We start from the raw sequence: 27,476 nt of genomic DNA on the forward strand, positions 1-27,476 counted from the left end.
AAATTCAGTCATTTATTTTATTTCAAAAGTATTTGGAATGTTGTGATAGAAAAAAAAAAAAGTTTTTTTCTTTAAAGAACAGCCCGGACAGGTAGTGGTTAATTCCTTAAGTAAGCACCTCTTGGCCCTTAATGAAAATATTACTACATGATAATGTCATGCGAGGCTTAGAAAAATACAACGATTCCAATTTTAAATCTGTTAACTGGAACATTCCCAGAGAAAGCTTACAGGGTGGCTCAGATCAGATCAGATCTGACGGAGAACCTTCCAATTTGGACCTGGTGTATAAAGTGTACATCAGTCCAATAAAAGTGATACGCTTACTCAAATTAAGATGAGTATTGTCCAGTTTGTTTTAGCTGCACTGGCACACATAATTCAGCCCCGAATCCAAACGTGTGTCGTTTGATTTATCGGCAGTGTATCCTTCAAAAAGATTCACACCTCGAAAGTCAGGAAGTAACTCATGATTCAAGTTTTCCAAAAAAAAAAAAAGTTAGAAACAAAGAAGACAAACATACAAAAAAAAGTACAAAAACATGTAGAGAAAATGTACAAATAGTGCATATATAAAAAAACAAAGTAGTAAAAGGTCCATGATGCTTTGTTTTTGCGGTCACATGTGTCCATGTTATATAATGCCAGATAGTTTTATCAAATAAAAAGTCACAGAACATTTAAAAAAGAGAAACAATATAAACATGTAGGATATTTCCCTGTTGTTGTTTTTCTTTTCGCAGTTGAAAGACTGCAGCACCGACACGTTCATCTGCTACTGGCTACATGCTACATGCTACTTTACATGTCAGTGACCGCTAACTGCTCTACCGGTCATTTCCACACCTCTAGAAACTCCTCACATAGGTAGGTACCTCTACATACAGCCTGCCTGGTCTGTACCTGACCCGACGCACCATATTTGAAATTAAGAATCCCTGCGGTAAAGGGCCCTTTTTGTGAACCGCAAAATCAGAAACTAATGTTTCAGACTCAGAAACACAAATTAAGTATAAAAAGCTGCTATTTGGTCCACAAGATGAATCCACTTTTTCTTGAATTCCTGAGGTCTTCACCCCCCCCCCCCGATGATAGTGCAACAGACATCCAAAGGTCCATTTCATTCTGTCACTTGGCACCTTGATTGTTCATCATATCTGCGGGGGGGAAAAAAAGCATGAATAATGAAGCTTGTGTCAGCTACGCTGGGAGCACAACTGGACCAGCTGATTATCAATACAGTTTATGACTGTAAATAGGAGTTAATGATCAGTGTGATATCATCATTATCTGCTTGACATACTGCTGTGCTGGCCCAGCATAGAGGGCACAGCTCCCGGAGGCTGAAGGAAGTCTGTCTTGCTCATTCTGCTGCAGTGTGTGTGTGTGTGTGTGCGTGCGTGCGTGCGTGCGTGCGTGCGTGTGTGTGAGACAGGAAACAGGAAGGAATGGCAGCAGGCTGCCAGACATTTAACCTAAAACAAATCAACTTTTCCCACTGCTGCCCAGTGGAAGGAGGCGGACTCTTTAAAAAGTCAATGAATAGACGGTAAGTTCCCCACACACTTTTTTAGAATTGTTTCAAAAGTAAAAATTATAAAATGCAGAAAACCTGGCTTAATGTCCCTACAGTTGTAGGAGGAAACACATTTAATAACAATAACTGATGGAAGCCTGCAAAGTGAAGGCTAATAATTCCTGTGATGTTCTCAGGTAGCAAATATATACAAAAGCAAAGTTAAAAAAACAAAAACAAAGGAGAATGTACCTGAATAAAGTAATGAAGAATGACTATTCTGAACCCTCTGTTTAAAGGGGATGTTTCTGCCATGTGCTCTCCTGCATCACCTTGTAGTAACTGATGAACGTCATTTGGCAAGTCGTCCAGTTCTTTCAAGCTCTCCCACAGGTGGCCCGCCGCGGCTTCCCCCGCCCGCCTCCTGCTCTTCCACTCCACCAGCATCTTCAGCTTCTGCATGGTCACGTCTTTCTCCGCGGCCTGGATGTCGTCCAGCTCCCGGGAGGTCAGGTCCAGGAAGATGGCCACCTGCCTCCACTCCTTTCCGAGCCGCTTGGCCACCTGCAGGAGCTGCTTCTCCGACAAGTCCTGGCCCGGGGTCGTCCCCGTTTTACCTCCATCTGTGGACAGAGACGCAAGCCCACGCGTATGCGGGAAGTCATTAAACAGACAGGTGCATCTGGAAAGTGTTTCGGCGGCCAGTATTTCCTTCAGCTGTGCCTGATGTTCATTTTAAACAAGTAGTATGTAAAAAACGGTCACCTGACTCATCCTGCCATCGAGGTTGTTTACAGTTAATTTCTTCTTCCGAGGGGCTGCTGCTCCTCTTTCTGCCTGTGAGACCCAAAGAGGACATGGAAGTGAATATGAGCCATTTGAAAACACGTCATCAATAAAAATTGAATGGCTGAAAACCGGACGCTCACTATAAGTCCGTTTCCTGGGCTTCGTTTCAGAGTTATCCACGCAGTCACCTGAGCGAAGAGCAAACCATGCAAACCAATCACATTGCAGCAGAAACCAAGTCGTGACTAAAAGCTCATTGAACACTTAGGGTCAATATCACTAACTACTGGAAGCTAAGTGATTTCTTTACCACTTGTAATGTCTGAAAGAACGTTTTGCTCACGACTGAGTCAACAACTCCTCTCGTACCACATCCAACAACCTAGAACCTTACGAGAAGAAATGCACGGGTACCTTCTCTGATGGTCGCCGACCAGACGGTCTCCTCAGTGTTGACGTCGATGAGAGACAATTTGAAAGGAGGACGCTGCTCAAAGAACGCCTCAAAGTAGCCTTTCATCTTTGTCACGGCCAGGGTGAATTTCAACTCCTGCAACAGAGAACAGCTTAATCCAGTGAGTGGAAAAGACAATGAAACTTTTCTTTAAGTGTACCATCTTGCCGGCAGCCGGCGAGTCTGGAGCAGACGACCATGTATGAAGTCAGTTCAAACAAGTAAACCTTCACGGCAGTCTGAGGCCCGAAGAATTCATTTAACAGCCACGTTTCTCAGGAAAGGAGAAATGCTGTGAAGCAAGACGGCTTTTCAAAAGAAAGGTGCCTTTTCTCTTTGAATCACAACAAAATGCCAAGTTCGAAGAAGAGAAGGAAAAACCAGTGTTTGGTGACCAGTTTTCTATTTTAAAAAAGACCTTCAACTCTTCAATGTATACTTATTAATTGTTTTTTTTTAAAGGAACTCTGCAAAGTTTATGCTCAGGAAGTCCTGCCGGAGGGACCGCAGGCTTTTTGTGGATGTGGGCTTTCAGGTTGTACATGGTACTGTGTGTATGACAGGAAATACAGCAAAGCATGATGGGTCGCTATCTTGTTATCGGTCGTACATGCATGTGCCCACACACACACACACACCTGAGGTTTGATCTCTCCATCGGGCTCGCTCAGGAGACGATATGTCCCCTCGTCCAGGTTACACGTGGGAGGCTTTGTGATTTGAAAGTAGCGGTTCTTGTAGCTCCGCACCTGCTTGGCTACGTCCTGACGTAAACAAGAGCAACGAGACGACAACAAGACACAGACGTAATGAAGTCAGACAGTTGCACAACTGAGAGTGTTTCAAAACTTTGAGTCGGTGAAATCACACACATGATCATTTCCCATTTTTAGTTCTGACAGTAAAGGCTATTTCACTTCACCAACCCATTCCCATTAATCTGTCGGGGGCGGTTCCTTGAGTCAATACTCATGTTCAAGCTCATATAAAATCCAGGATGACGGTCACCGTGGTCGTAAGAAATGAACAAAAAGTGAAAGAGGTGGTTGTGAGTTTTACTTTTCCACACACAATTTCTTAGGTATGGTGTTTTGCTGGACTTTTGCTCAGTTGCAAGACTCAAACCATAAGTCCTGTGAATGGAATATTTCTTCATATGGCTCATGTGCGGGAGGGTATTTTCACATCTCAAGGGAAAAATTCCTCACCTTCAAACACAAAGTGGGCTCATTTTAAGACAAAAAAGTAAAAAAAAATCTTATGAGCACATACATGGGAACTGACGCTCTGTCTGTCTGACAACAGTAACGTAACTGCAGTTTTTCACCACCATTGCAGCACAGGAACAGATACTAGAATGTTTCTGAATCGAGAAGGTGTGTTTTAAGGAAAAACCTAAGTTTTATTTTCCGTCTCAACGCAGAACTGTCGCCTACCTGTAAAACTGTTCAAACAAGTGGTTTGAAAGGACTTCCTACCACAAAAGTGTTGGAAATATAAAACAGAACCGGATCCTGAAACTATAGGAAGCTTTAAGAAATTTGACCAGTTTTGAAAGTTTGGTTGGATATATTTAGATTTCATGGCTGTAGAATTGTGAAAGAAATGTGCAATAACCAGCTTGCCCCCCCCCCCCCCCCCCCCACCATTTAGTTTTTTATTTCTAAATAACTACAACTTCCATCACTGTGTCTTTTTGTTGGTACTGAGAAGTTCCTTTCACTAATGTGACACATGCTAGTGAACCTTAACTGTAATTAGATGATGGTACAGTGGGGGCACAGGGGGGCACAGTTCCCACCTTGATGTCAGACGAGCTGTTGGGGGCCAGGTACACGTGGAAGCTGTAGCTGTGGGCGTCACTGCAGCGCTGCTTGTAGACCAAAACCACCCCGTGCTGCCCGACCGCCTGGTTCGTCTGAACGATCGGTCCCACGGGCGACAGAGACGTCACGTTCCACTTGACGTGGCTACCCGAGTGGTCCGCCGTGGGCTCGATGAGCGGGCGGTTGTTCTTTATGTGCAGGACTCCGAACGTCATCTCCCTGTCCGGATCTGAGAGACGATAACGATGGAACAGGTTGTAATGGACCGTCATCAACACTGAAAACATGCAGACCTGGTTAATGTCGCGGCGCTCACCAGGCAGGCAGAGCGAGTGGGGGAACTGGATGGACTTGAGGACGGACGCGTCCTTGTTGACCGTGTCCACGTTGAAAATGGGGCCGGCAAACTTCCAGGAGTCTCGGAGAAAGGAGCCAAACCTGGACCAGGACAGGACGGAGTAGCGCACAAGAACCCGCTCGGAGGCCTCGAAAACCAGGCCGGTGACGCTACACTGGTAGGTGCCCTCTGCTTCCAGCTGCACCCTGAAACCATCAATCATCAATGGACGAAATGAAGTTGTGACTCAATCAATAAGTCTGCAGCAGATACACAAAGTCACACTCACTGTAGTCGTCCCCTGGAGATCGTCCTGGGGGTAACGAGCTCATAGCTGTGGCTCTGCTAAAAGCACACATGGACTGTTTATTCACTTTGTACAATTACAGCACAAATGTAGTCAAAACACAAAATATCCAAAGTCCTTCAAACATAAACAACAGTATAAAAGTGCACCGAAAAAAACGAAATTGAACAGAACTGAATAGTTCACGCTTTAATGTGGAGAAATAATCCTGGATGATAACATCTGGTGCCGGCGCTCACCTGCTTGGTGGCTTTGCATTTTTCACAGCATATCTTGAAGAGGTTCTCATCTGTTAGGATGCACAACAACAACAACAACAAAGTCAGATGAAATTTATAAGATTGGTGACATTATCTGCAGCACGGCGGGGAGAATCAGTTACAATCTGCTCACCTTTCCCATTAAAAGCTTCAGGTCCAGCAGCTGCCTCTAGAGGGTGGAGACATTCAGATCCGGGGTTATTATGGGAAAATAATCCAGCATTGATGCAGACTAAATGTCTGGGTTAGACCTCTGACTGTATCTTCACTTTTCTGATCGTGTGTCTGGGTTTGATTCGACTCTCAAGTGTAAAAGCAGTGGACCTTTTCGTTTTCGTGCATGAGAAGAAACGTCACTATGGCAGGTCACTCTGTTTGTTTCATCGACTTCCTTCCGGTCTTTCCACCGCTGGCAGACGACGGCATGCCTGCGTCTCAACACGGTAACTCCTGAGGCCTGGACTACCAACCGTGATCAACACATCCAGGATCTCTCTCCGTTTCCTGATCCAGACACGCGTGATCCTGATAACCGCGACTACGAAGCAGGTTATCAACTGTCCAGTTCAACCCGGACCTACGTGCGCGCGTGAACATGAAAGGGGCGGAGTTTGCAGCGTCTGACCAATCACACACACACGGCAGTTTACAGATTATCGAAGGATCCGTTATTCCCCGAGAATATGAAGAATTAAAACACATCCAGCAGCTAAAAGTAGAAAAGCCAGAACACTGCTGACTAGTTAGTGCGTGACTTCATAAGATTATACAATATTAATTCATCAGCGAAAACAAACGGACGACCAGCGACAGACAAGCTTCCTCAGTGTGTCACACATTCGGAACACGCAGAGTCAGAAACACATTGTGATGCTGAAAAACTGCAGCTATTTAAAGTGTTTTTTTGACAACTCTACAACCATTAAATTAGATTCAATCCAGTCATGGTTAAATAAACAGGCCGATTTGATTGTAGTAAGAAATGTTTGGTTTTATAGCACATTCTCACCGTTTATATATATTTCTGGAGCTGCTTCTTCTTTGTCTAGAAAGGAAAGGAAAGAAAGAAATATAATAATTCATAATAAATAATTCATATTTTCCGTTTCGGCGGAATTTGAGTCGGGCTCCCTAACCTCGCTCGTCTCCGTCCTCCTCTGCACGGCATCCGGGTGAAACTTAAAATACAAGCAGGAAGGCGACAATAAGAAACAGGACAATCAAACTCTTTTTGACTTCAGGGTTATTGTCCCACAGAGAATCAGATGAAGAGATTGATGCCACATTTTTAAATATGAAAGTACCGCCCGCGGTCGGTTAGCTTTGCACAGAGAGCAGCTGCAGAGGAAAACAGCAGCCCCGCATCAAAAAGGTCAAACAGAAATCCGCCTTCAAGCGTCACTAAAGCTCACTAATTAAAAAGTTTTTATCTCATTTGTTCCCACAATAATGACTAAACTCCAGCGAGTCGCTGCTTCTGGGTCTTTTTTGGGTTTTTTTTTTTTTGCTCACAATAACAAACAAACACTTCACTAATTACTGAGCTTTGAGTGTGACACCATTCCTCTCACTGAACCTTCTGAAAATTTACTAGTAGGTCGAGCCCATCCTTCTCACCAGGATTTGTGTCCTCCTCTTCATCCTCGTCTTCCTCGGTTGAGCTCTCCTCTGTGGACGTCCCTGCGTTTTCTGTTCAGTAAATCATTATGTGAAGAACAGGTGAATTCTTAGGTTTCCCAGTTGCTCTGAATATTTCATAAAAAGGGATTTTTAGTTTTTTTTTTTTTTGCGTACCTGAACCGCTGCTGTCGCTCTCGCTCACGTCACCTGGAATAAATGAATCAGAGTTTTTTGGGTGAATGCTGATTTGTTTGAAGACTGAAGACTTGAAGACTAACGGCTGGCGGCTCAAACAGTTTAGCTCTTCCGCCGCGGAAGCTTTTATTTTCCTCTCCGAAACCTGTGGAGTGTGTGAGCTCGTTGGGGTGCACCCCGGTGGGGTTGCTTTGACACACGCCAAATCCAGCTTCAGCGAGACCACCGCTTCAGGTTCACGCTTCCACTGCCACATCGCGCACAGTCGGGAACCTCCACTGAGTTTACTTAAACGCAGGAGGTCGAAAACGACGTCACTCCCTCAGACACCTTGAATGCACCATAAGTTGTCGTCCAGTCGCATTTTTTAGTCCATTTGAAGGCGTCAGTTTAGTTTGTTATTTGGTTTGTTGTGGTTTGTTGTGTCCTGCGGGTCATTTGTCGCTCAGTTAATGTCACAGTTAAAAGATCTTTTCAATAATAAGTGATAAGTTTGTCGCCCAATTACATAATCTAATTTTTAGTGCTATTTGTCAGAGAATATCTTTGCAATTGATGGTCACACTGTTAAAAATGTAACTTATATATGCAAAATAATACATTTTAGTATGCTTTTCCGTTAAAAAAATACACATCATCCTTTATATAATCACATGATTGACAGAAACCGAGCTGAGACTCCCTGTGAAGAAGCCTCTGATGAGTGCAGTGCAATAACATTTTGTCCGATTCATACAGACGAGTCCAGAGGAGCTCCTACCCCTTCGTTTCCAGCAGCAGTGAGTGTCCGTGGACCGGGCCATCTGGCTGAGTGCCTGGCCGACTAATGGAAGGAGCCCATCGTCTCAGGAGTTTTATCTTAGACTAACAAGCAGATGCTGCCAATGCTGCTCCCCTCACAGCACCTCCCTCATCAATCTCTCTCCTCCACTTTGCTCAATTTGTCTCTTTCTCCCTCTTTCTGCACTCCCTCTACCCAATTCCTCCCTCACTGTCCTCAGATGCCTCCAACGGGCAATCTTCTTCTCTGTCACTGCCGCTGCAGCCACGCGGCTGAGCCAGCAGGCCTCCCTCTTCTTCTCTCTGGCATCGCGGCTTCCCTCCATCAGACTGACAAACAAGGTGGAGAGCACACACCAGGAGACGCCCACAAGCACGCACAACACACACACACACACACACACACACACACACACACACACACACACACACACACACACACACACACACACACACACACACACACACACACACACACACACACAGAGTTGTGTGCTGACGAGTTGGCTGTATTCATGAGTTTTGCCTGCCACCTGCTGGCCAATAAGGTCAATGGGAGTTTGTGTGTTTCCATTTCCATGTTTTCATAACAGCAGCTGGATTCCAGAGATGTTTCACCTTCACACCTTCAGCTTCATCAGTAGGATCCTAATCTTGTCGTTTTGTTCAGGCTCTTGGGACATTTACATTGGTGGTATTATTGTTATTTACCGGTGTAAGTGGAGCGTTAAGATGGTCAGCAGGTTTAAAGCATGGTGCATGTGTGATTGTCTTAGTAAAGTCTTCATTGACTTATTTTCCCCCACCTGTTTCTTTACCAGCTGCATGCTTACCTTAGATTGAATACACAATTTAATTAGTTACAGTATATAATGAATTGCCCGAGACAATGATATATCGTCACTGTATTACTCTCATATCATCATATAGTTCAGGCCTTTTTATTTTCTAAACTGTTCTGAAAATGTGGGCTTGTCTTATATTTGGGGTCAATATTCAGCTCTTGATGTCATGTGTAGTTTCAAAATAAATGAGGATCTTCAAACTTTCTATTGGTTCATCATTTGTTCAACCTCTTATAAGATTCTTTTACATAGATTTCAAATTGTTTAAAATCCATCTGTCTGTTCAAGATCTTAAAATATAATGTGAATATCCATCAAAAGGGAACAATTCTAGAATAAAGTGAATTGTGTATTCGATGAAACAGTATTGATCCTTTTTGAGCAGGTTACCACAAAGATGATAAATATTCAAGCAGCATTTCTATACAAAAAGCTCTGGAGCAACACGCCAGTAGAAGTAAAATAAATAGAGGTGTCTCCTAAGCTTTATGTCACCAAGTTAGTGTTAACCAACTGATGGTGTCTTGTTACAATAGTAATCCCATTTGAATTACAGGTAAAATGTAAGTATTTTAAATTTTAAATTAGTTAGATCAAGACGCCTTTGTATGCAAATGTTTGCTGAAAAGCGCTGGAATTAACATTTTGACTAGTTGAAGTGTGACTTTAGGTCAAAGTTATGTAAGTGAAAGCATTTTTCTGACGTGGTGTCGGATTGTTTTAAGAATACAAACAATTTAAAATTACCTGCTTATGTGGCAAGCAAAAAAAATGAAGAACTGGCAACTAATTGGTGCACATGATGAAACCAAATGAAACGTCAACGACTCTAAGAAAGGGAAGTAATTACAGTGTGTCTGCATCTCTATTCTCCTGTATGCAAATGACATGCAAAGCAGGGATGAATGGGAATATATGAAAAAAAAGAAGAAAAAAAAACTATTAGTTTCAGGCATTAGATGGGGATGTACACTCTTTACATAATAAAAAGAAAAAAGGAGTCAGACATATGACGAAGTGAAAGCAGGAAGCTGACAGTGAGGTGGAGGGAAGGAGTGAAAATGGGTCCATGTTTACCTTTCTTTTCAGCCGTGGGGACATCTCCGTCTCTGCAGGGCAGAAAAAACGACATTCACATAAATCGACCGAACTGGAGGGCTGAAAGCGACGGTGTTTCACCCTGCGCAGCTGGAGACGGCTTCCGATTGTGAACAGAAACGCACGCAGTCAAGAGAGAATTAGAAAAACAGGAAATGTGGAGGTGGCGAGTGGCCTGCTCCGCCACTCTTCCCGGATCTGGCTGGAAGCCACGATAGATTTACTGCCCCTCCTGAATTTCCCCATTGTGACACACCTTTAGAGCTGCGGTGATGATACAGGACACCGGGGAAGGGCAAAATACTGGCCCGGAGGTTTTAATACTAAACTTAAACAGGTTCACGACGAGTGGGTGAAGGCTGCTTTTCTAACACAGCCATAGGCCCAGTCGACGTAGTTTTATGAGATCATCACTGCTTCAGAAGAACTGGCGCCACATCAAATGAATCCCTCCTTGACGGGCAGGGACACCGGGGGCAGTTCCCCCGTACACAGCGAGAACTAAAAGCCTTCTCACTGTGACGTAAAAGTGCTAATCGTCCACTATCATGCAGCCTGTGCATACACATTGATATTAATATCAATGCTATGGTTGTAACGTGTAACTTTTATTTCAGACATTTAATACAAACATGGTTTTGTTGAAAGTTAATGATGAAAACCACACTGCACTGAGGAGACATTTCTTTAGATTCTTGCTTGAGGGTTTATCTCTCTGATACCTCGGGTTTGATTCTGGGCTTGCTGTGTGGCGTTTTAATATTCTCCCTGTGTGTCAGAGGGTTGTTTTTTTCTTCAAAACACTCCAGTGTCGTCCTAAATGAGCTGTTCTCTTCACCTTGACGATAGAACAAAAGTATTTATCATAAATCTTTCTGTGTTTTTTTTTCTGCCCCTGGAATGGACTGGTGAGCTATTCAGGGTGGAACCTGCAGTCTTAGTCGACAATCTGCGACCAGAACTTGGGCGAATCAGGTAAGAACGACGGACGGATCAATGTCAGTATCTCCAGGTGTTAATCCAAGAAGGCTGCAATGCATTGTGGATGTTGTGTCTGAGCAGAAGACTGGGGCAACTTGTTGATACAGTTTGCACTTCAACAAGAGGCAACACGCCTCACAAGTCCGCCAGGGGTAAACCAGAGCGCCGAACGCCACAGGAGGAACGAGTTCACCACCCGCACATGAAGGGAAAAGTAGGTCATCTTCTGTCGCTTCCTGTTTCTCTCCCTCAGCCGTCGCACCGACGAGGGTCTATTATTTATTCATCAAAAGCAAAGCGACGAATCAGGAAATTAGGGTTTTTAAACCAACCCCGAAGACTAAATCTTTCTTTGCCGTCTGTTGATCCTGATAAGGGGGCTGTGGTTTCCTTTGTTTTAAAACATCTGTCCAGGAAGCTCACTTTTCTCCTCCTCAAGGTCATCTCGTTCACGCCCCTGCCAAAGCAGCGCCACCATAACAACACTGGGGCTCATTAGTTGCCATGGCGATCATGTTTTCGGTCGGTCGATAACCTCCTGTAACTAGATCTCAGACGTTCTCTGCTGTTTGAAGATAAACGTTTGGGAGGCTGCGATGCAACGGTGGGTTTGTGTGTCTGAGCAGAACAAAGGACATTTGTTCTAATCACTCATTAATCCAACCTTCACTTTCACTTATGCTCATACCGCATGAAGACACTATCATTCAAACCATTAAGTGGTGAGATAAGTTTGTCACGACGCACGGTTATAAAGTAATAATGCAAGTAGCTCAGTTCAGTTCAGGTCAACTGAACGACGAGTCATTTTGAGAAGAGAACGTCATCATTTAAGTTCACTCTTACTGGTATCTGAGTGTAATTTAAGCAGCACCACAGTCCTTGAACGAGAGTACAGCATTTCATCCCGTCTGCTTGGGGACTTTCTTTTCCAGCCGGCTCAACATGCAAACAAAGACCCGGCTCCAAACCTGCAGTATTCACCGAGGACAGTGACTCATCACCTGCGGTTTACATTACAAACATCGACTGCTGTGCAGCCCTCACAGACTGTGAGTTCTAAAGAAGACTATCCAGTTTCTAAAATAGAATTAGTCTTGTTATAAATATGACTGTAGCCTGTTGAGCACATGTATGAGATATATGGCACTTGTGTTTTATTGGCTCATCAATCATAATGAAAAATACCGAGGACGTTCACAGCTCCCCAACATTACACTGAAGATGAATAATGATCTCCGGATTGAGACGCAGTTATCTTTATGTAAGCGTTTTACAAACTAGGGTTAAATGTAATAATCAGTTTTCTTAGTGACTTCTGTGATCATTGTGCTTCGGCTGCTGTCTTGTCAGGCAGAGGTCCCATGTTGGTACAAAGAGTGTCCCTGAATTATGACAGATACCAAGTTCTATAAACCCTTGTGTTTTCATTGTGCTATAAACACAACATGAATTTCACAGAGAAAGTAGTTTGAACAGCAAAGTGGTGTGGCGGTCAGTGGTTTAGCCTCACAGCAAGAAGGTCGTGGGTTCAAATATGGCCCTAATAATATGGTGTGCGTGGGTTTCCTCCGGGTACTCTGGTTTCCTCACCACATTCCCAAAAACATGCACTGGGGGTACCTAAGAAGCACCCCCCCAGCTGCTCTGTGTACCTGCTACCTGGTCAATTCGGTATGAATTTCCCCTTGGGGATTAACACAGTGCTAAAAAACAATAAATAAAGCATATATATATATATATATATATATATATAATAAAGATATTTTACATATTTCATTGTAAAAACTAAAATTAAATATAGAGCTAGATGCACCAAACTGTCAGCTTCACTTTTCTAACAAAGGATTGCTTCATGTTGTTGAACATTCACAGCAGATGTGGTGCTTTCTCTCTCCACATCGCGGTGAATCATCACAACTCAACAACACGGCAGCGTGGGGAAGATAACAAACCGCCACACTCTTCCTCTTCTGGATCGACGCTCCTTTCTTGTCTAGTTTTTTTCTTTCTTTTTTTTTTTTTAAATCAACAAAACATTTCCTTGCTTCCTCACATCGGTTAAAAAAAAAAAAAAAAAAAAAAAAAAAAACCGACAGTAAGAAGAGACAACACTTCCTGTGCGGACGAGAGCGTTGCTTTTTTCTTCTTCTTTTTTTGCGCACTGACGCAGATCGAGACAGTTTTATCAGTGACATTGCTCCCAGTGATTGTTGAGACGGTTAAAGAGAGAGAAAGTCTTACCCGTCCTCCAGGTGACCAGCCGTCCCCCAGCTCGCCATCTCCGCCACCATCCTCCGGCTGTGACGATCAGTTCATGCGTAAAGCACCTGAAGGGAAACGCGATCCTCCGCGGGTTTCCTCCTCGCCGTCGTTTAATTACGCGCGCCGCTCCCCGGAGCCCTCGTGTCTGCTGCTGGACTCTTTCTTCACATCGCACGGGCCACTGGCAGCAGCGTCCCACTCTCTTCACGCCAAATGAGGGATTTTTACGCGTGCATGTCTCCGAAATCCAAAAGAGAAACATGCAGCCAGGCTTTGTTTTGCAGGGTAATCGTTGAACGGGTTGTTTCCTTTTTTCTTTTTTTTTTTTTTACAAACACAAGCGTTCGCGCGCGGGCGGCTGGTCGCAGATCTTTAAAACATGGGCACGCGACTCGGCGCAGTCGCACAAGTGGGACAGTCTCTTTAGGGATCGGCGGTGCTGCGCAGTTGTTACGCAGCGCGGGGACGCGCGCGAAGGAGCAGCAGCAGCAGCGCACGCTGGGCGGGGTGGCGCAGCGCATCCCGCCTTCATCATCACCACTGCGTTTACTGAAAGACATGATGATCCGTAAACTAGACCAAAGCAAAGTCTCTAAACAAACATGTAGTAAGTGAAGCGGTAATAAATCAGTGACGAAGAGGAGTTTGATGTCACCTGGCACACAGGTCTGCATTCAGACCGAAATCATCCGCAACGACACACATCCAGCGACAGAAGAGGAGGATTGAGGCAGTCACGGGCCCTGAGGCTATCCTTTCCTTCTGTCCAGGGAGTATTTACAGTTTTGCCTTCTTTATTTCCTATTTCCCATCATTGTGCGCAGTCAAATGTTCTTATGTGAAATATTTTCGAGAAAGTTTTTTTTTGTAGGAAATGACCTCACGGGTCATCTCTTGCTTCCTTTATTCTCTCTACACAATAAGTATCCATCAACCTAAGACAGTTATATTCCTCCACACAGTAGAGAAAACTCCAGAGTACAACTGGGTCACTTTGAGCGGGAAAAGGACCAAGACCTCCAAGCTGCACTACAGCAAAGATACCACCAGGGGTCGCCTCAGACAACAGAACAAGTCCAACGCAGCATTAAAAGAAAAAAAACGGGTCTCTGTCCGAGCAATCGACTGACCCTAAGGGCGAATTCAAGTTTTGATGCCTGCGCGCCTGGTGTGAGGACGGAGCGCAGTATCAACATACCACATAACCGAAGTGAAATGTTTAATGGATCAGGATGGGCCGGTGGCACACGCTCACTCACTGTGCAGCAAAGGAAGAAAGGGAGGAGAGCTATCTGTGAGTCTTCAAGATGTCCAGTGGGAGGAATGAGTGAAGGATCAAGGGCTTTCCTATTGATCTTCAACTCACTGATCTTTTCCCATTCTCCTCCCTCCACTCCCTCAACTTGACGAATAGATACCCAGCAGCAGAGAGAGGAGAGGAGAGAGAGAGAGAGAGTTAGAGATAGCACAGACGAGCAGGGACATTATCCAAGCCTCAGAGTCTAAAGGGAGAGATCAGCTCCTCTGAGCAAGAGGAGACAGCACACCATCAGAGTCTGTGGTGAGACGATATCCCCAATACCTCAGGAAACCAGAGGACATAGAGAAAGGGAGGAGGGGGAGATGGGCAGAGAGGAGGACGGGGAAGGTCACTCAGTTAGACGATGGGAAATATTGAAAGGCGAGGAATATTAATAGGAAATGGAAAATTAGGAGAGGTGGATGCTGGGTATTTTGACTTTATAGAAGACAGACTATTTCAAGCTTGAGCCCCAAAAATAAAGAAATTTGGATTTAACACCTTAGTTACAGGAAATAATGTTGACGTCAAGTGGATAATTACTTTCTTTTTTTATTCTTGAAAACTATTAAAAATGACTTTAAAAAAAATATGAATGCTTTCACTAAAATACATATTTAGAACTGAATGTAGTATGTAATGGCGATGAATGAAAATGATAAAACAAACTGTATTCGTAACAGGTGAAACCGTTTCAGACTGTACAGAAAAGTATCCCGCTGCAATAAGTATCAGGGATAAAGAGATGTCATCCCCTCAGATGTTTGCTGATTCAGCAATATTCAGAGTCTACTTATGCAGTATTGTCATTATTATATTGGTTTTGCATCAATATGTGCAGTCAAACATAAGTGAATATATATTCAACAAAAGAACAGAGAAGTACATGAAATAATGGGAAATAAATAAAAAATCTGATTTTATATATAAAGTCTTATGGAATATTTCTAATTAAAAGTGTCTAACTAACACAAGAAGAATTCTCCTCTTTATTGTCCATGAATCCCAACAGCTACAATATCTAATGATGTGGGAAAAGAGCAGAAAGTGTATCTGGGTTGAGATGAAGCGTTGTGGCTAGAGTTTGGGCAGATTTGAGCGTTTGCAGCTCAGTGAGAGGGAGCGTCTCCTCCCACACTTTGACTATCGACTATTCTCCTTTGAGATTTGACTCAAGTTGACAGGAGACCAAATGCAAAAGTCTTAATTTCAGACAGATTAATATTTAATAAGACGAAGAGTCCACAATTATACCGATTGTTAGGAACTTTAAACGTACAGCACAGGCCTTGAAATATTGGCAAAGTGTAAAAGTGAAAAGGAGCGGAGCACACGATGTGAGGGGATGGACACTGAAAAGCTGAGATCGGTCATGGACATGCGTCTCACGCTAACGCCGCCGGTCCAAGGAACTGTATCTGGTATCCATCTTGAATACCATAAACATGGTCCATGGACCAAAATAAGAAACCTCAACAATCCCACACGAGCACGCCGTGGAACCTCTGCAGAGCTCAGACTCAGAGGTGGCAGCTTGTTTTCTGCAGAGGTCTGCAACCAGGAGCTCTGGGGACCTTCTGTTGTCGCTCCCTATAAGCGTTCACACACTTATATGGAAATAAATAATCCTTGTTAGATTTTTTTAGTTTTTTTTTCTTTGCAGATCAAACTCATTTTCAAAAGTAGTTTCACCTCGTGGCCAGAAAGCGCCTAAAGAAAACATGAAATATTCACTTAAAATGCCACAAATGTCCCGGAAAGGGGAAACAGCTCAAAATGCTAATATGGCTGAAAACCGCTTGAAACACTAAAAAGAAAATTGTCCAAAATGCTAAAATTGCAAGAAACAGCTAAAACGAACAAACAACCAAAAAAACTACTACAACTGTGACGGCTAATAAGAAGAACAAACAACTGAAATGGCTCAAAATGATAAATAGGCATAACAACCGCGCCCACTAGAAAATGTGAAAAGGAAACATAAGGGCATATATATATATATATATATATATATATACACACACGCACACATTTATAGCAGTACTATTATTCTCATTTTAAAGGTTAAACATATTTTGTGGCTCCAGACAAAAGCAAATATAACAACTAAACTATCTCAAGGTACTTTTTCAGCGAAAACCCCAGAGAGAGAGAGAGAGAGAGAGAGAGAGAGAGAGAGAGATTGCTGTCACAACCATTTGGGTTGAAATCTTGGTGTTTTGCACAAAACAATATATAAAAAAAAAAGGTTTGCTCTCAAATGCAAAGTGAAAAATAAAACTCCAGTTGCTCACCTTGCATTGAGAAGTTAAATAGTGAGAAGTGCTGCATCAGTTTGACCAGATGATGGCGCTAAAGAAAAAGCTGGGGCTGGACCACTTCTTCCCTGAGAGGAAGCCATTGAAATTAGGAGGTCGTCAAAGTCAGTAGGATACATCATCAGCATGAACTGTCTGCACTACGTCTCTGAGTTGAAGGTTGAGGGGTGGTCCTGGGGAATGGGGGCATTTACCTGCTGGTGGCGCTAGAAGAGCAGTCCGAGTGAGTGGGATTCATTTAAAAGGATTGGCCATCCCAACAAAATGACGAGAACTCATTCATTCGACCAAGTTTAGTTTTTATTTTGGGGAAAAACACAAGCTGGCACATTGTTTGGTTCACTTAAATCCAGGTTAGTGAAGTGTGATGGTTAGTGTGAAGTGTGTTAGAAACAACAAGTGTTTCTAGACTTACAGGCCAAGTGGAAATGCTTTGAATCCTTGACCTGAACCTAATCCAAAAGACTTGGGGGGAAAAAAAAACACTGGAAATGATACTCCTATAAATCTGTAACGTGTTGTAAGCATAAAAGACTGGGCCGAGATACATTTTTAAAAAGACAGGTATTGAGAAATGTCTGACTTTCCCTCCTCTGTGGCTCCCTTAAAACACTGTTTCATTGTGTGTGTGTGTGTGTGTGTGTGTGTGTGTGTGTGTGTGTGTGTGTGTGTGTGTGTGTGTGTGTGTGTGTGTGTGTGTGTGTGTGTGTGTGTGTGTGTGTGTGTGTGTGTGTGTGTGATGACAAGGCCCTTTTTTTTTATATATATCACCAACCTGTTTGGAAACGATGATGTCACGCACCCTCGAGGGTTAATACGACCCCTCGTTGTGCACACTCATTATCCATCACGCAGAGGCGCGCACACGCAGAATAACACACGTGCGCAACACATCAAGGTACCACATCAGGGAGGAAGGTAACTCACACCTCGGTGCTCCAAACCTCTGCTTCATAACATACATGCGTTCAGCGCAACGCGCTCAAACACACAGAGGGTGTCCCCTTACTCTGGAGATGAGGACCGCCGTATCCTCTCAGTTTCAACGGGCCATCAGGGCTGAGTTATCACTGGAAAGATCCGCCGTAACAAAGGAGCCGGAGGCTGCTGCGACCCTGCAAGGAGAAGCTGCAGGGAGGTGAGCAGGTACAAAGAGAGCCACAACTTTGCATTAAGAAAGAGGGAGAGAGAGAGAGGGAGGGAGAGAGGAGCTCTGGAAATCATCACAGATGTCAGGAGTCACCTCAGTTCACCCTGTGCAACGATCCTGTAATGGACGGGCAGAGAAGTTGGCAGCTCTCTCATGATTTTTCATGAGCGATCAATATAGGATAACCTCTATATAAGAAAGCATAAAAGCAAAAAAAAAAAAAAGCAAGTGCAGTGCCGCTGCAGCGATTCAGAGCTCTAGAGAAGAAGAAAAACACACACAAAAAAAAAAAAAAAAAACAAGAGGAAATGCTTCACAAAGTGCAACTTCATTTAAAAGGAGAACTCCTGAACTTGGAACAAATGCTTGAGGCTGGATCTGTGACTCACTCACTCTGACACAACACCCCCCCCCCCCCTTTTTTTTTTACTTCTGATTTAAATTTAATTATCTGTTATTCATATATACTTTATATGGACTTTTGTTGTTTTTCACCATCACCTCATTTTGTCATTACCATCCTCACAGTTTTTTTACCTCCCCGTTCTTTCAGTGAGGGATGTTTTTATGAGTCCCTGGGGTATTTTCATCTCACCCACACAGTTTACACTTCTTTGTTCTCTATTTTCAGTGCGCTGTGATTTAGATGAGAAAATAAACCGAGGTCCCACTGAAATTACTGTTTCTGTCACATTTGCCCAAATGTACGACATTAACTGCAACAACACAGTTGTCTCTTGTATCTGAGAGCTGCTTGACTTAATGTCTCTTTCATTACCGCTGCAGACATGGGGGACATATCTCAAAAATGTCAAGTCTTTGCAGTATAGTTTTATAGATGGTGTAGTAAAAGGAGGGGGGGACGGCCTGTGATAACACAACTCTGGTAAAATGGTTATAATCTCTTGTTTCAGCTGACGAGCAGCATACATAATAATGTGTCTGTGTGTGTGTGTGTGCGTGTGCGTGTGCGTGTGCGTGTGCGTGTGCGTGTGCGTGTGCGTGTGCGTGTGCGTGTGTGTGGTTATCCAGTCAGTGAGCTCACTAGCCCACTGCCTAACTTCACATTCAAGCTCCACTGAGATGAGTTCACGTGATGTCACACCAACCAACGGGTCCGGCCCAAGTGATTTGACTATTATTCTTTCTTAAAGGCTCGATAATCCCAAATACAAGCCTTGTTTTCGCGTCATGCAGCCTGTATGTTTCCTCAGACGTGAGGTACATCTGTCCTTCATCTTGTTGGCGTTTGGATTTGACACCTACACAGTTTTGCTGGGAGTCTTGAGAATCTTGTTCCTGCTTTCATCAGAGGGGAACGGCCTAAATTGTTGTGTATTTTCAAATATTAACAGATTTCCTGCCTCTGGGCAACCATAAAAACTGGATGGTGGGAAGTAACTGAGGCATGGAGGCAATAATTTAGCGAACATGGAAGAGAAGAAGTTAGTCTGCGCGGTCTCCAGGGAACTTGGTTGCGAGTTTTTCACTTGACTGGACCTTACATTGGTTTATGCCCAGCGTTTGTGGGAGGGGGGCCGGGGGGGGAAACAACCTAACATCTTTTTTGCTTTATAATGTAAAATAGTCCTCATCACAGTGTATAATGTGTGTTGTTTGTGGGCCTGGCTGTCTATACTGCTGTCTTGCTATGTCCGTATTGTATTTCCAGCATTTCCCCTGGGAACTGGGAGTATTCGGGGGCCGCAGAAGGACGAGCACTGGGATGTGACGTGGGCGTTTTGGCGAGAGGGATGGAGCTTAAAGCCACAGTCTAGTCACCTTCTGAGCTCCCCCACCACCCCCCCCCACCCCCCACCCCACCTCGCCTACACCATCCCTTTCAGTGTGACTCAGTCCTTTAGTGCGGAGGCAGGGAGGGTCAAAAATCCCCTGCCCTCCTCCCCCGCTCAAAACACGTGGGAATGGGTAAAACTTCATCCTATATTTAACCTCCAGGTGTCTGTCTGCTGTCTGTATGCATGCGAGGAGCAGCAAGTGCGTCATCTGCAGCTGGGTGGTAGATGGGTTATCTTATTGGGGGGAAAATTAGACCGGACCTTGTTCCCGGGAGATTAGCGGAGTTGGAAAAGCTGTGTGTCTCATGAGAACCTCCACCAATCTGACTTTGAACATGTGTGATTTAGATTCAAGTGAAATGTTACGAGGGAAAAGAGCCGAGACGACTGGAATTGTCAAGAGGAGGGTAAACAACTTCAGCGTTTTGAGGAAAAAAAAGCAGCTTTTCTAACCACTTTGATTAATGCACACGGAGAATAGAGTCGTGATGATCGCCGTGTCTGTAGCTCAGCGGAGGAACAGTATTTTTGGGGGGGGGGGGGGGGTAACAAGGCAATGCTTGAAATACAGTATTGCAGTGAAGCAGTGTCTTTGTTTGAACAGAAAGCAACTGTGCTGAGTCAAATCACTTACTGCTGTTTCCCCTCAAACCTGTCTAAATGATAGCAGTCGATTATGGCTGACGACCATCACGAGAGCAACCTTATACAGTTCGTCATATAAAGTCAAAAAGTCCAGCTCAGCACAACCCTTCCAATCATCTGATTTATTAAGAGTGCTGAGTGTAATTCCCAGTGGACTGAAAAGGGATTTTACCCCTCTCTCTTCGGTCGAGGATTTTCTGGCCTCCTAGAGGAGTTTTTTTTTTTTTTTTTTTAAGCCTTTCTCCTCAAAGCAAGCCTGGATTCTGATTCATCTCCACGCCAAAAGCTACAGAGGACTTGGAAAATAAGCCACATCATGGTAACAGGCGCACACTTTCTCTAAAACACATTTGCTTGCAGGGGTTACCACATCCATGCTTGTTCAGGGAGCATATAATTTAGACAGCGCAGTGTGTCCGGGTACTTGAGCTGCACAACCCGTACTCACTTTCATTTGTCTTTATCGCATTTTATCATGTGAAACGGAAAAATAAAGAAAACAACAACAAATAAATCCTTGAAACTCTACAAAAGACACCCACACAAACAAACTAAAACATAAATACAGTTGCCCCACACACACACTGCAGACATACACAGCCTGTACACTTTAAGACCTCCGAGCCAGCAGAGCGATAAGATTAGAGGAAGTATGTGGGTGTGAAATAGCTGTGGTGTGGGACTTTCTAGATTCACGCAATCTGGCCTGACTGCAGGCCCTGCTTTTTATTAAGAGTTCAGACTGATGGGAATACACAGACGCTGATGACACCCACACATGCATCCTGCAAGGATACAGTATTTATACACTCACACATTAAACATGTCAACCTTGTGCATCAATCCACTATTGTCTGCAAACTGAAACGCAGCTATTTTTTTTATTCCTACTTTTACGAAAAGGGATTTTTTTTGTGTGTGTGTGTGTCTGTGTGTGTGTGTGTAATGCCCGTCTGGAAACCCTCACCGCTGACGCAGTCATATACCAGACTGAAGGACAGTACGCCATATGCAGAAATCACCCAGTTTCCTTAAATACTTGGAGAAAACCGGCTGTGGAGCTGGAGCTGGACCCAGGGCAGTAACCCTGAGGTTGTGACTTCTGCACCGGAGCAAACAAAGCAAAACCCAGAACCATCAGTGGGTCCATTAACAAAGCCAGAGGCCTGACAAGGCTTTCTTTGTTTCATAATTAATGCAAACGTGATAACCGTGACATTGACTGTTGGGCGGGCTGTACATCAACATCTCCGACACATGAAAATGAACGCCACCATTCATCATTACACGGGGCTAATGGAACCCGTAAGACTGAATTATTAAGCACAACACAAGAGACCTTTGTGCTGGATTAATGGACGCATGCGGCACAGCACATTTATTACAGAGATACACTATAGTCCGTGTGTTATCACTTTAATTGTTGGCCATACAGGAGGCTGAAACTTCCTTATTGTTGTGTAAGTTAAAGCAACAGGAGCAAAGCTGCCTTTGTGTGGTCGGCGTTAACAGATTTGTTGTTGTGTATGTGTGTGGGGGGGGGGGGGGGATTGGGGGTTACAAACAGAGCTGAAGAGGAGAAATAGTGAGAAAGTAAAGTACATTGAACAAAGAAGTGATTGAATTTTATCATGTCATGTAATCAAATCTTTGGTCAGGAAAATTCTGACTAAATCATTTCATTCATACCTTTAATTCCAGTGAGAACAAATGAAGATCTCTATAATGTTATTCATCAAGTCGTCTTCTCAAGCGCTTCCTTGGATTTGATTCGAGTGTCCAAGAAGCCAGACACCCTCTAGTTTTATTCTGTACCGCAGAGCAGTTTTTTTGTTTTGTTTTGTTTTTTTTCCCAGACACTTTAGAGAGCAAAGGCTGTGATCAAAAATAGCATTTGTTCCCTATACTTGTCAATACGAGCGCACGGAGGAGCACAGTTGCTGGGAAAGTCCTTAAAACAATGGACTGAAAAGGTTTTCTGGACTCTCAGAGCCACACACACACACACACCGCAGGCTATTGATTGTTTATTTGGTTAGAAGGTTGCCCAACGATCACATTTCCCTAATCGAGGCGGATCACAGAAAGAAATACGATGCTGCATAAATTAGGCGGTATGATGCTGCCCTTCTACTGAATTTCACATCATAATGCTCCAATAATTAGATTAGGTAAACTGTGCATTAGGCCTTGTTTAGGGAAGAAAGGAACAGGACTGGGCTGTTGGCGACAAACAGGAACATAAAGACGAGACGGGGTGAAATGTGAAAAGTCTAATTCAGAGAGATATGAGCTATACAACAAAGACGTGACTGACGATGCCTGTCATCAGCACAATCTCATTTGTTTAAAATATACACCCGGGACCCGGATGACAAAGACATTTTGAGAACCACTTACATGGTTATCCGCTGTAGTTACGATGGCATCAATGTTATGAACAACTCTTTGTGCACATTCACACCAAACATGATTGAGATATATATTACATGTAAGCAATAACTATGCCAAATCTAAAGAGTTCTAACGACGAAGACAACCATTCAGTACGGTGCCCTTGGTTCACCTTGATACTTCAAACATAACCAGTTATAATTGAGGGTCCAGCTGTTCAATATATCACTGAAATGTGATACTGAAAAGCTCACGATGTCCTCGTTAAAATAAAACAGGAACAATTGGACTATCTCAAACGCGTAAACAGAGACGGGGACAGCATGTTTGTTCCCAGGAGGAAAGAATGAAGAGTTTTTTTCAAATTCAAAAAGGGAAGAAATCTTTCGATAAGGCAGTGGAACGGTACGCAACCATGGAGGAAGCCTTTACTATGTTATAATACACTGAACTTATTACAAGCTGACTCAGTTGATCAGTTATTAGTCGCTACTCGTAGAACAGCTTAGTGAGCCGTCTGTCATTCTTGGGTGTGATCCAAGGGACAACTTTAGTGTAAATTAACACGGTAGGTGAGAGAACCGTTGTTTCAAGTGAAGACTTAGTTTTATGGCTGCTCTCTTCAAAGCTGATGACACACGGTCCTCTAGGGTGATGCAGGACTAATGTGAATCCAGACACTCTCCTAATGGGGGACCATTACAGTCCACACTGCAAGAACTATTCATTTTTTATGAGAGGGGTGGATCTGTTGGCGCCTTATATCAGGGGGGGCATTCACTGGTACTGGTTATGTGTTTGGCACTTAGAGGATTCACTGAAGATGTAGGTTTAAAGCCTGGTTCAGCTCCTTGGGGGCAATGGATCATGAAGTGGGGTCTGGGGACTTGTAAGCATGCTTTGGGGATGATCATAAAAATGGACTGGGAGTCACTGAAATAACTTTGATTCATTTTTTTTTTTTTAAATGTGTTTTACAGAGTGTTCCATTTTTCAACTTAGCATGTTTGGTTTTTCCAACATTTTTTTTAAATGTGTTTCACAGAGTGTTCCATTTTTCAACTTGGCATGTTTGGTTTTTCCAACATATTCACATTGAGTTTGTATGCTGATGTTCTGTTACCTGATAAGGGAGTGGTGACCCAGAGCTTGGAGAAGTAAGCTTGTGTTTGGAGGTTTGCAAGTTGGAATCCTTCATGTTACTACCATGGCTTCATGAGCAAGGCCCCTGACCCTTGACCCTTGACCCTTGACCCTGCACTGCAGCGCCCCACCATACCCAGAGGGTTTAGTTTGGGGCACAAATGAAAAAGATGGGTTTAATGCAGAGAAGTAGTTTCCTCAAAGGTATCAATAAAGTATGTGGTTTTTTTATAACGGGGATCTATAGGTTTATACATTTCTATGTTTCAACAGTGACTCGAAAACTTAACTATTCCATCAAAGGAAAACCAGAATGGTTTTACTCGCTTAGACTAAAGTTTGAACCACACCGCCTGAGGGTGACACTCTTTAAAATGCACATGAATCATGAGGCACTGACTCTTATAGGCAGGACAGTTCAGTTAGGGTGTGAAGTGCATGTCATCATAAGGGAGATGCAAGAGACTTAGTGGAAAATGTCCTTACATAACAATAATGTCAGAGTATTTGTGATTCTCATAATCTCATCATTGCCCCCTCATGTTGTTGGGTTTACATAGAAATGTATGGGTTTTTTTTTCCAAAATGACCACCATGACATTTATTTGTACACATAGGGGCAGTTTGCTGTGTCAATACATGGTGATTATTGATGTTATTACTTCTTGCAGCAGTGCTTGTCCTGACTATACAGCTAGATGTTGCATCACAATGAGGATTAGGTTTTACAGTGAATTATTAATGCCGTCAGCAATTTTCACCCCTTTTTTAATTCTGCATGTTACTTGCAAAAAATAAATAAATCTACAGAGATCATCAGGCTCTGCACCAAACATTGCACTGACACGGGGTGGGGTGTGGGTGTGTGTGTGTGTGGGGAGGAGGAGGGGGGGGGGGGGGGGGGGTACTTGAAATAGGTGACATCACAAATCTCTAGGGCAGGACAATTCAGGTAAGGCTGATCATGACAGTGTGAGGGGGTTGTGACCATAAGCGTCTAAGACAATGCAGGAGACCTAATGAAACGTAATTATGATGTAAGATTATTCATGATTGTGATCACTGCTCCCTCCAGACGGTGATTCCGCTCCATATCGCCCATCATCACCGGAGCAGACAGGTTGTCCTCAACAGGGGGGTGGGGGGCACCTGCTGTCCCGCTTGGCTCTGCGTGCACCACATCTGGAGAGAAAGGGAAGAACCCCCCGCAGCACCTGTGCGGACTTTTAACGCCACTCAGCACCGGGACGCACGGGGAGGACCCATCACGCGCAGCGGGACTATACTTCTCCTTCCCGGGAGATCCAGAGATGATGCCCCGTGTGCGGGGCGGCGGCAGGACCACGTACACCGGCACCTTCCTGTCGGCATGCCTGATCTCTGCCTGCCAAGCCGCCCGGAGCTGCGGTGGGGTCCAGTGCGGCGACAACCAGCAGTGCTGCCCGCCCCTCCTCACCGGGAACGGCAGCGTGAGCCCCGCGGTGCGCTGCTGCAAGCTCCCCATACACATCTTCTTCGACAACGTCGGCTGGTTCACGCGGAAGCTGTCCGGCATCCTGATCCTGTTGCTGCTCTTCGCCATGGGCTACTTCATCCAGCGGATCATCTGCCCGCGGCCCCGCCGACACCCGCACAACGACCGCGGCGAGGAGCCGTCGCTCTTCCACCACGGACACGCGTCCGCGTCCCAGGACTCGCTCCTGGACCGGTACCCCGACCGGTACAGCCTCAGCGACGTGGCGTCGCCCAACCTGCCGGCGTACGACGAGGTGAAGTACCTGCCCACGTACGAGGAGAGCATGCAGGAGATGCACCGGGACCGGTCCGACGATAACTTGCTGTCGGAGAGCGACCGGGGCGGCGCGGGTGGGACGAGGGCGACGGAACAGGGGAGCGAGGACCAGAGACGGGATGTCCTGGACGTACCGGCACCGCAGCACAGCCCAAGGACATCTCGGAACTCAGTCTGACGGCAGACAGACAGAAAACAATGAAGCACTTTGCTATTTTAATACCACCAGGGTCATTTATCTTGCAGAGATAGAAACTCAAGTGCAATTACAATCCTGAATATATAGAAGAAAGGCGGAGGGAATATATGAGAATATATACTTTTTTTTTTTTTTTTTAATGGGTCATAGAGGATTACTCGCCTTTTGTATGCAAATGACCGCTTGGGTTAAGTAAAGGAGATTATAAAATAAGCGAAGGCGCATTGTGCTGCGCGCAGCCAAACTGGCTCCGGTACAATCGCATTAAGTTTTACTTCAGCACCTCAATCTCAAGTGGCACCGTGAAACACCGTGGCACTGTCCAAATGTTTCTGTCCTGTCTAACTGCTGAATATTCTGCTGGATCTGAACAATCATCTGTTTGACGTATTCTTCATTGGATTTGCATCCAAAAGAGGGTAGACATGTTTCTAGCAGTAAATCCAAAGTGTAGAGTCAAGTGTGCGGCTTTGTGAGTCTGGTTTCTGCTAATGTAGATCCTAATGGCATGAGCGCAATATTGTATTCAAATGCACTTGGTTGACCGGGAGTGGATGAATGATCACCTGGGCGAAGGAAGTAATGTCTCCTGCAAGTGAAGCTGCAGCAGAGCAGTAACTGTGAAACTGCTCAGATCCTGGGAGCCTTATTGCCTCTCTGCCTGTGGTATTTCCCAAGTTTTGAAAAGGGGTAAAAAAAAAAATAAAAAAAAAAAAAGGCAAAAGAACAACGGTGGAGATTAGAGCTGGCATGCTGATGTGGTGGGTCAAGCTGCCAAGAAACAAAGTTGGATTTTAATGATAGCATATCAGAAAAAGATCACAACTCCAGCCGAAAGCAGAGCTGAGGCTCCGACCCAGCAAAGGACAAAAGGTCATACAGAAGAAAGAGTTCAATAATGTGTCCATCCTCCCAGAGTTAGAAGATACAGACTGGAAAACATCTTCCAACAACACTTTCAAATATATTTGATGACCATAACTGTAATAATGAAACTGTGCAAATAAAAGAACAGTTGTCTTTTTAACTGTAACAAAACGAAGGTTGATGTTAATCAGACTTTTTTTTTTTTGGGGGGGGGGGGGGGGGGGGGGGGGGGGGGTGTCAGAGTAGGTTGCTGATAATTGTTATAGTAAAGAAAATGCTCGTTTGCAATTCAACATTACTTTACCTTGAAATTCATGAGAAGTCAAATCAGCATCCGTTGTCATATCCCAGAGAGGAAACACAATACACATAAACACAGAGACGCTCTCCATTGAAGCTGTATATATGATGTTTCGTATCAATACTGACGCAGCACCACTAAAACCTCAAAATCATACAGATATTCAATTTTCAGTGGCCAAGTTTATTTCTTCTTGAAAAAAAAAAAAATCAGTTAAGCAATCAATCACGCTGCGAAAATGATTGCCTGAATCTCTTTTGTTATCTAACTTAAACAAAGACAATTGTTTATTCTT

The 27,476-nt window shown here is 44.1% G+C and overlaps 2 protein-coding genes across 7 annotated transcripts; one reads left to right on the forward strand and one right to left on the reverse strand.

Moving 5' to 3' along the window:
* Window positions 1-13,654, reverse strand: LOC308107008 (uncharacterized protein). 4 transcript variants are annotated; one of them, XM_080459087.1, is made up of 17 exons: window positions 13,253-13,654; window positions 10,007-10,038; window positions 7,284-7,316; window positions 7,107-7,178; window positions 6,626-6,667; window positions 6,499-6,534; window positions 5,623-5,658; window positions 5,469-5,518; window positions 5,212-5,267; window positions 4,902-5,128; window positions 4,561-4,814; window positions 3,398-3,523; window positions 2,720-2,855; window positions 2,446-2,493; window positions 2,282-2,353; window positions 1,849-2,139; window positions 1-1,157 (listed from the first exon to the last, which is right to left on the reverse strand). In XM_080459087.1, exons 1-17 carry the CDS (start codon window positions 13,300-13,302, stop codon window positions 1,129-1,131), a joined length of 1,590 nt encoding a protein of 529 aa, XP_080315213.1. In that variant the 5' UTR covers window positions 13,303-13,654; the 3' UTR covers window positions 1-1,128. The 4 variants fall into 4 exon arrangements, with proteins under 4 accessions (XP_080315213.1, XP_080315212.1, XP_080315211.1 ...); XM_080459086.1 differs by having other exon boundaries at window positions 2,282-2,360; window positions 2,444-2,493; window positions 13,253-13,580; XM_080459085.1 differs by having other exon boundaries at window positions 1,084-1,157; window positions 1,769-2,139; window positions 13,253-13,580.
* On the forward strand, window positions 11,109-27,059 carry c15h3orf80 (chromosome 15 C3orf80 homolog). 3 transcript variants are annotated; one of them, XM_080459089.1, is made up of 2 exons: window positions 11,109-11,222; window positions 25,098-26,705. In XM_080459089.1, the coding sequence occupies exon 2, from the start codon at window positions 25,333-25,335 to the stop codon at window positions 25,990-25,992; it is 660 nt and encodes a 219-aa protein (XP_080315215.1). In that variant the 5' UTR covers window positions 11,109-11,222; window positions 25,098-25,332; the 3' UTR covers window positions 25,993-26,705. The 3 variants fall into 3 exon arrangements, with proteins under 3 accessions (XP_080315215.1, XP_080315216.1, XP_080315214.1); XM_080459090.1 differs by lacking the exon at window positions 11,109-11,222 and adding an exon at window positions 24,933-24,974 and having other exon boundaries at window positions 25,098-26,699; XM_080459088.1 differs by lacking the exon at window positions 11,109-11,222 and having other exon boundaries at window positions 24,974-27,059.
* The last annotated feature ends 417 nt before the right edge of the window (window positions 27,060-27,476 follow it).

The sequence above is a fragment of the Lipophrys pholis genome, assembly GCF_963383615.2.
Source record: "Lipophrys pholis genome assembly, chromosome: 3".
Classification (NCBI taxonomy): Eukaryota; Metazoa; Chordata; class Actinopteri; order Blenniiformes; family Blenniidae; genus Lipophrys; species Lipophrys pholis.

Coding starts and splice junctions, on each gene's coding strand:
- LOC308107008 (XM_080459084.1), bottom strand. CDS start 13,302: ATGGTGGCGGAGATGGCGAGCTGGGGGACGGCTGGTCACCTGGAGGAC. Junction 4,815..4,901: donor CCACTCGCTCTGCCTGCCTG/GTGAGCGCCGCG, acceptor ATCGTCTCTCAG/ATCCGGACAGGGAGATGACG. Junction 3,524..4,560: donor ACAGCTCGTCTGACATCAAG/GTGGGAACTGTG, acceptor TGTTTACGTCAG/GACGTAGCCAAGCAGGTGCG.
- c15h3orf80 (XM_080459089.1), top strand. CDS start 25,333: ATGATGCCCCGTGTGCGGGGCGGCGGCAGGACCACGTACACCGGCACC.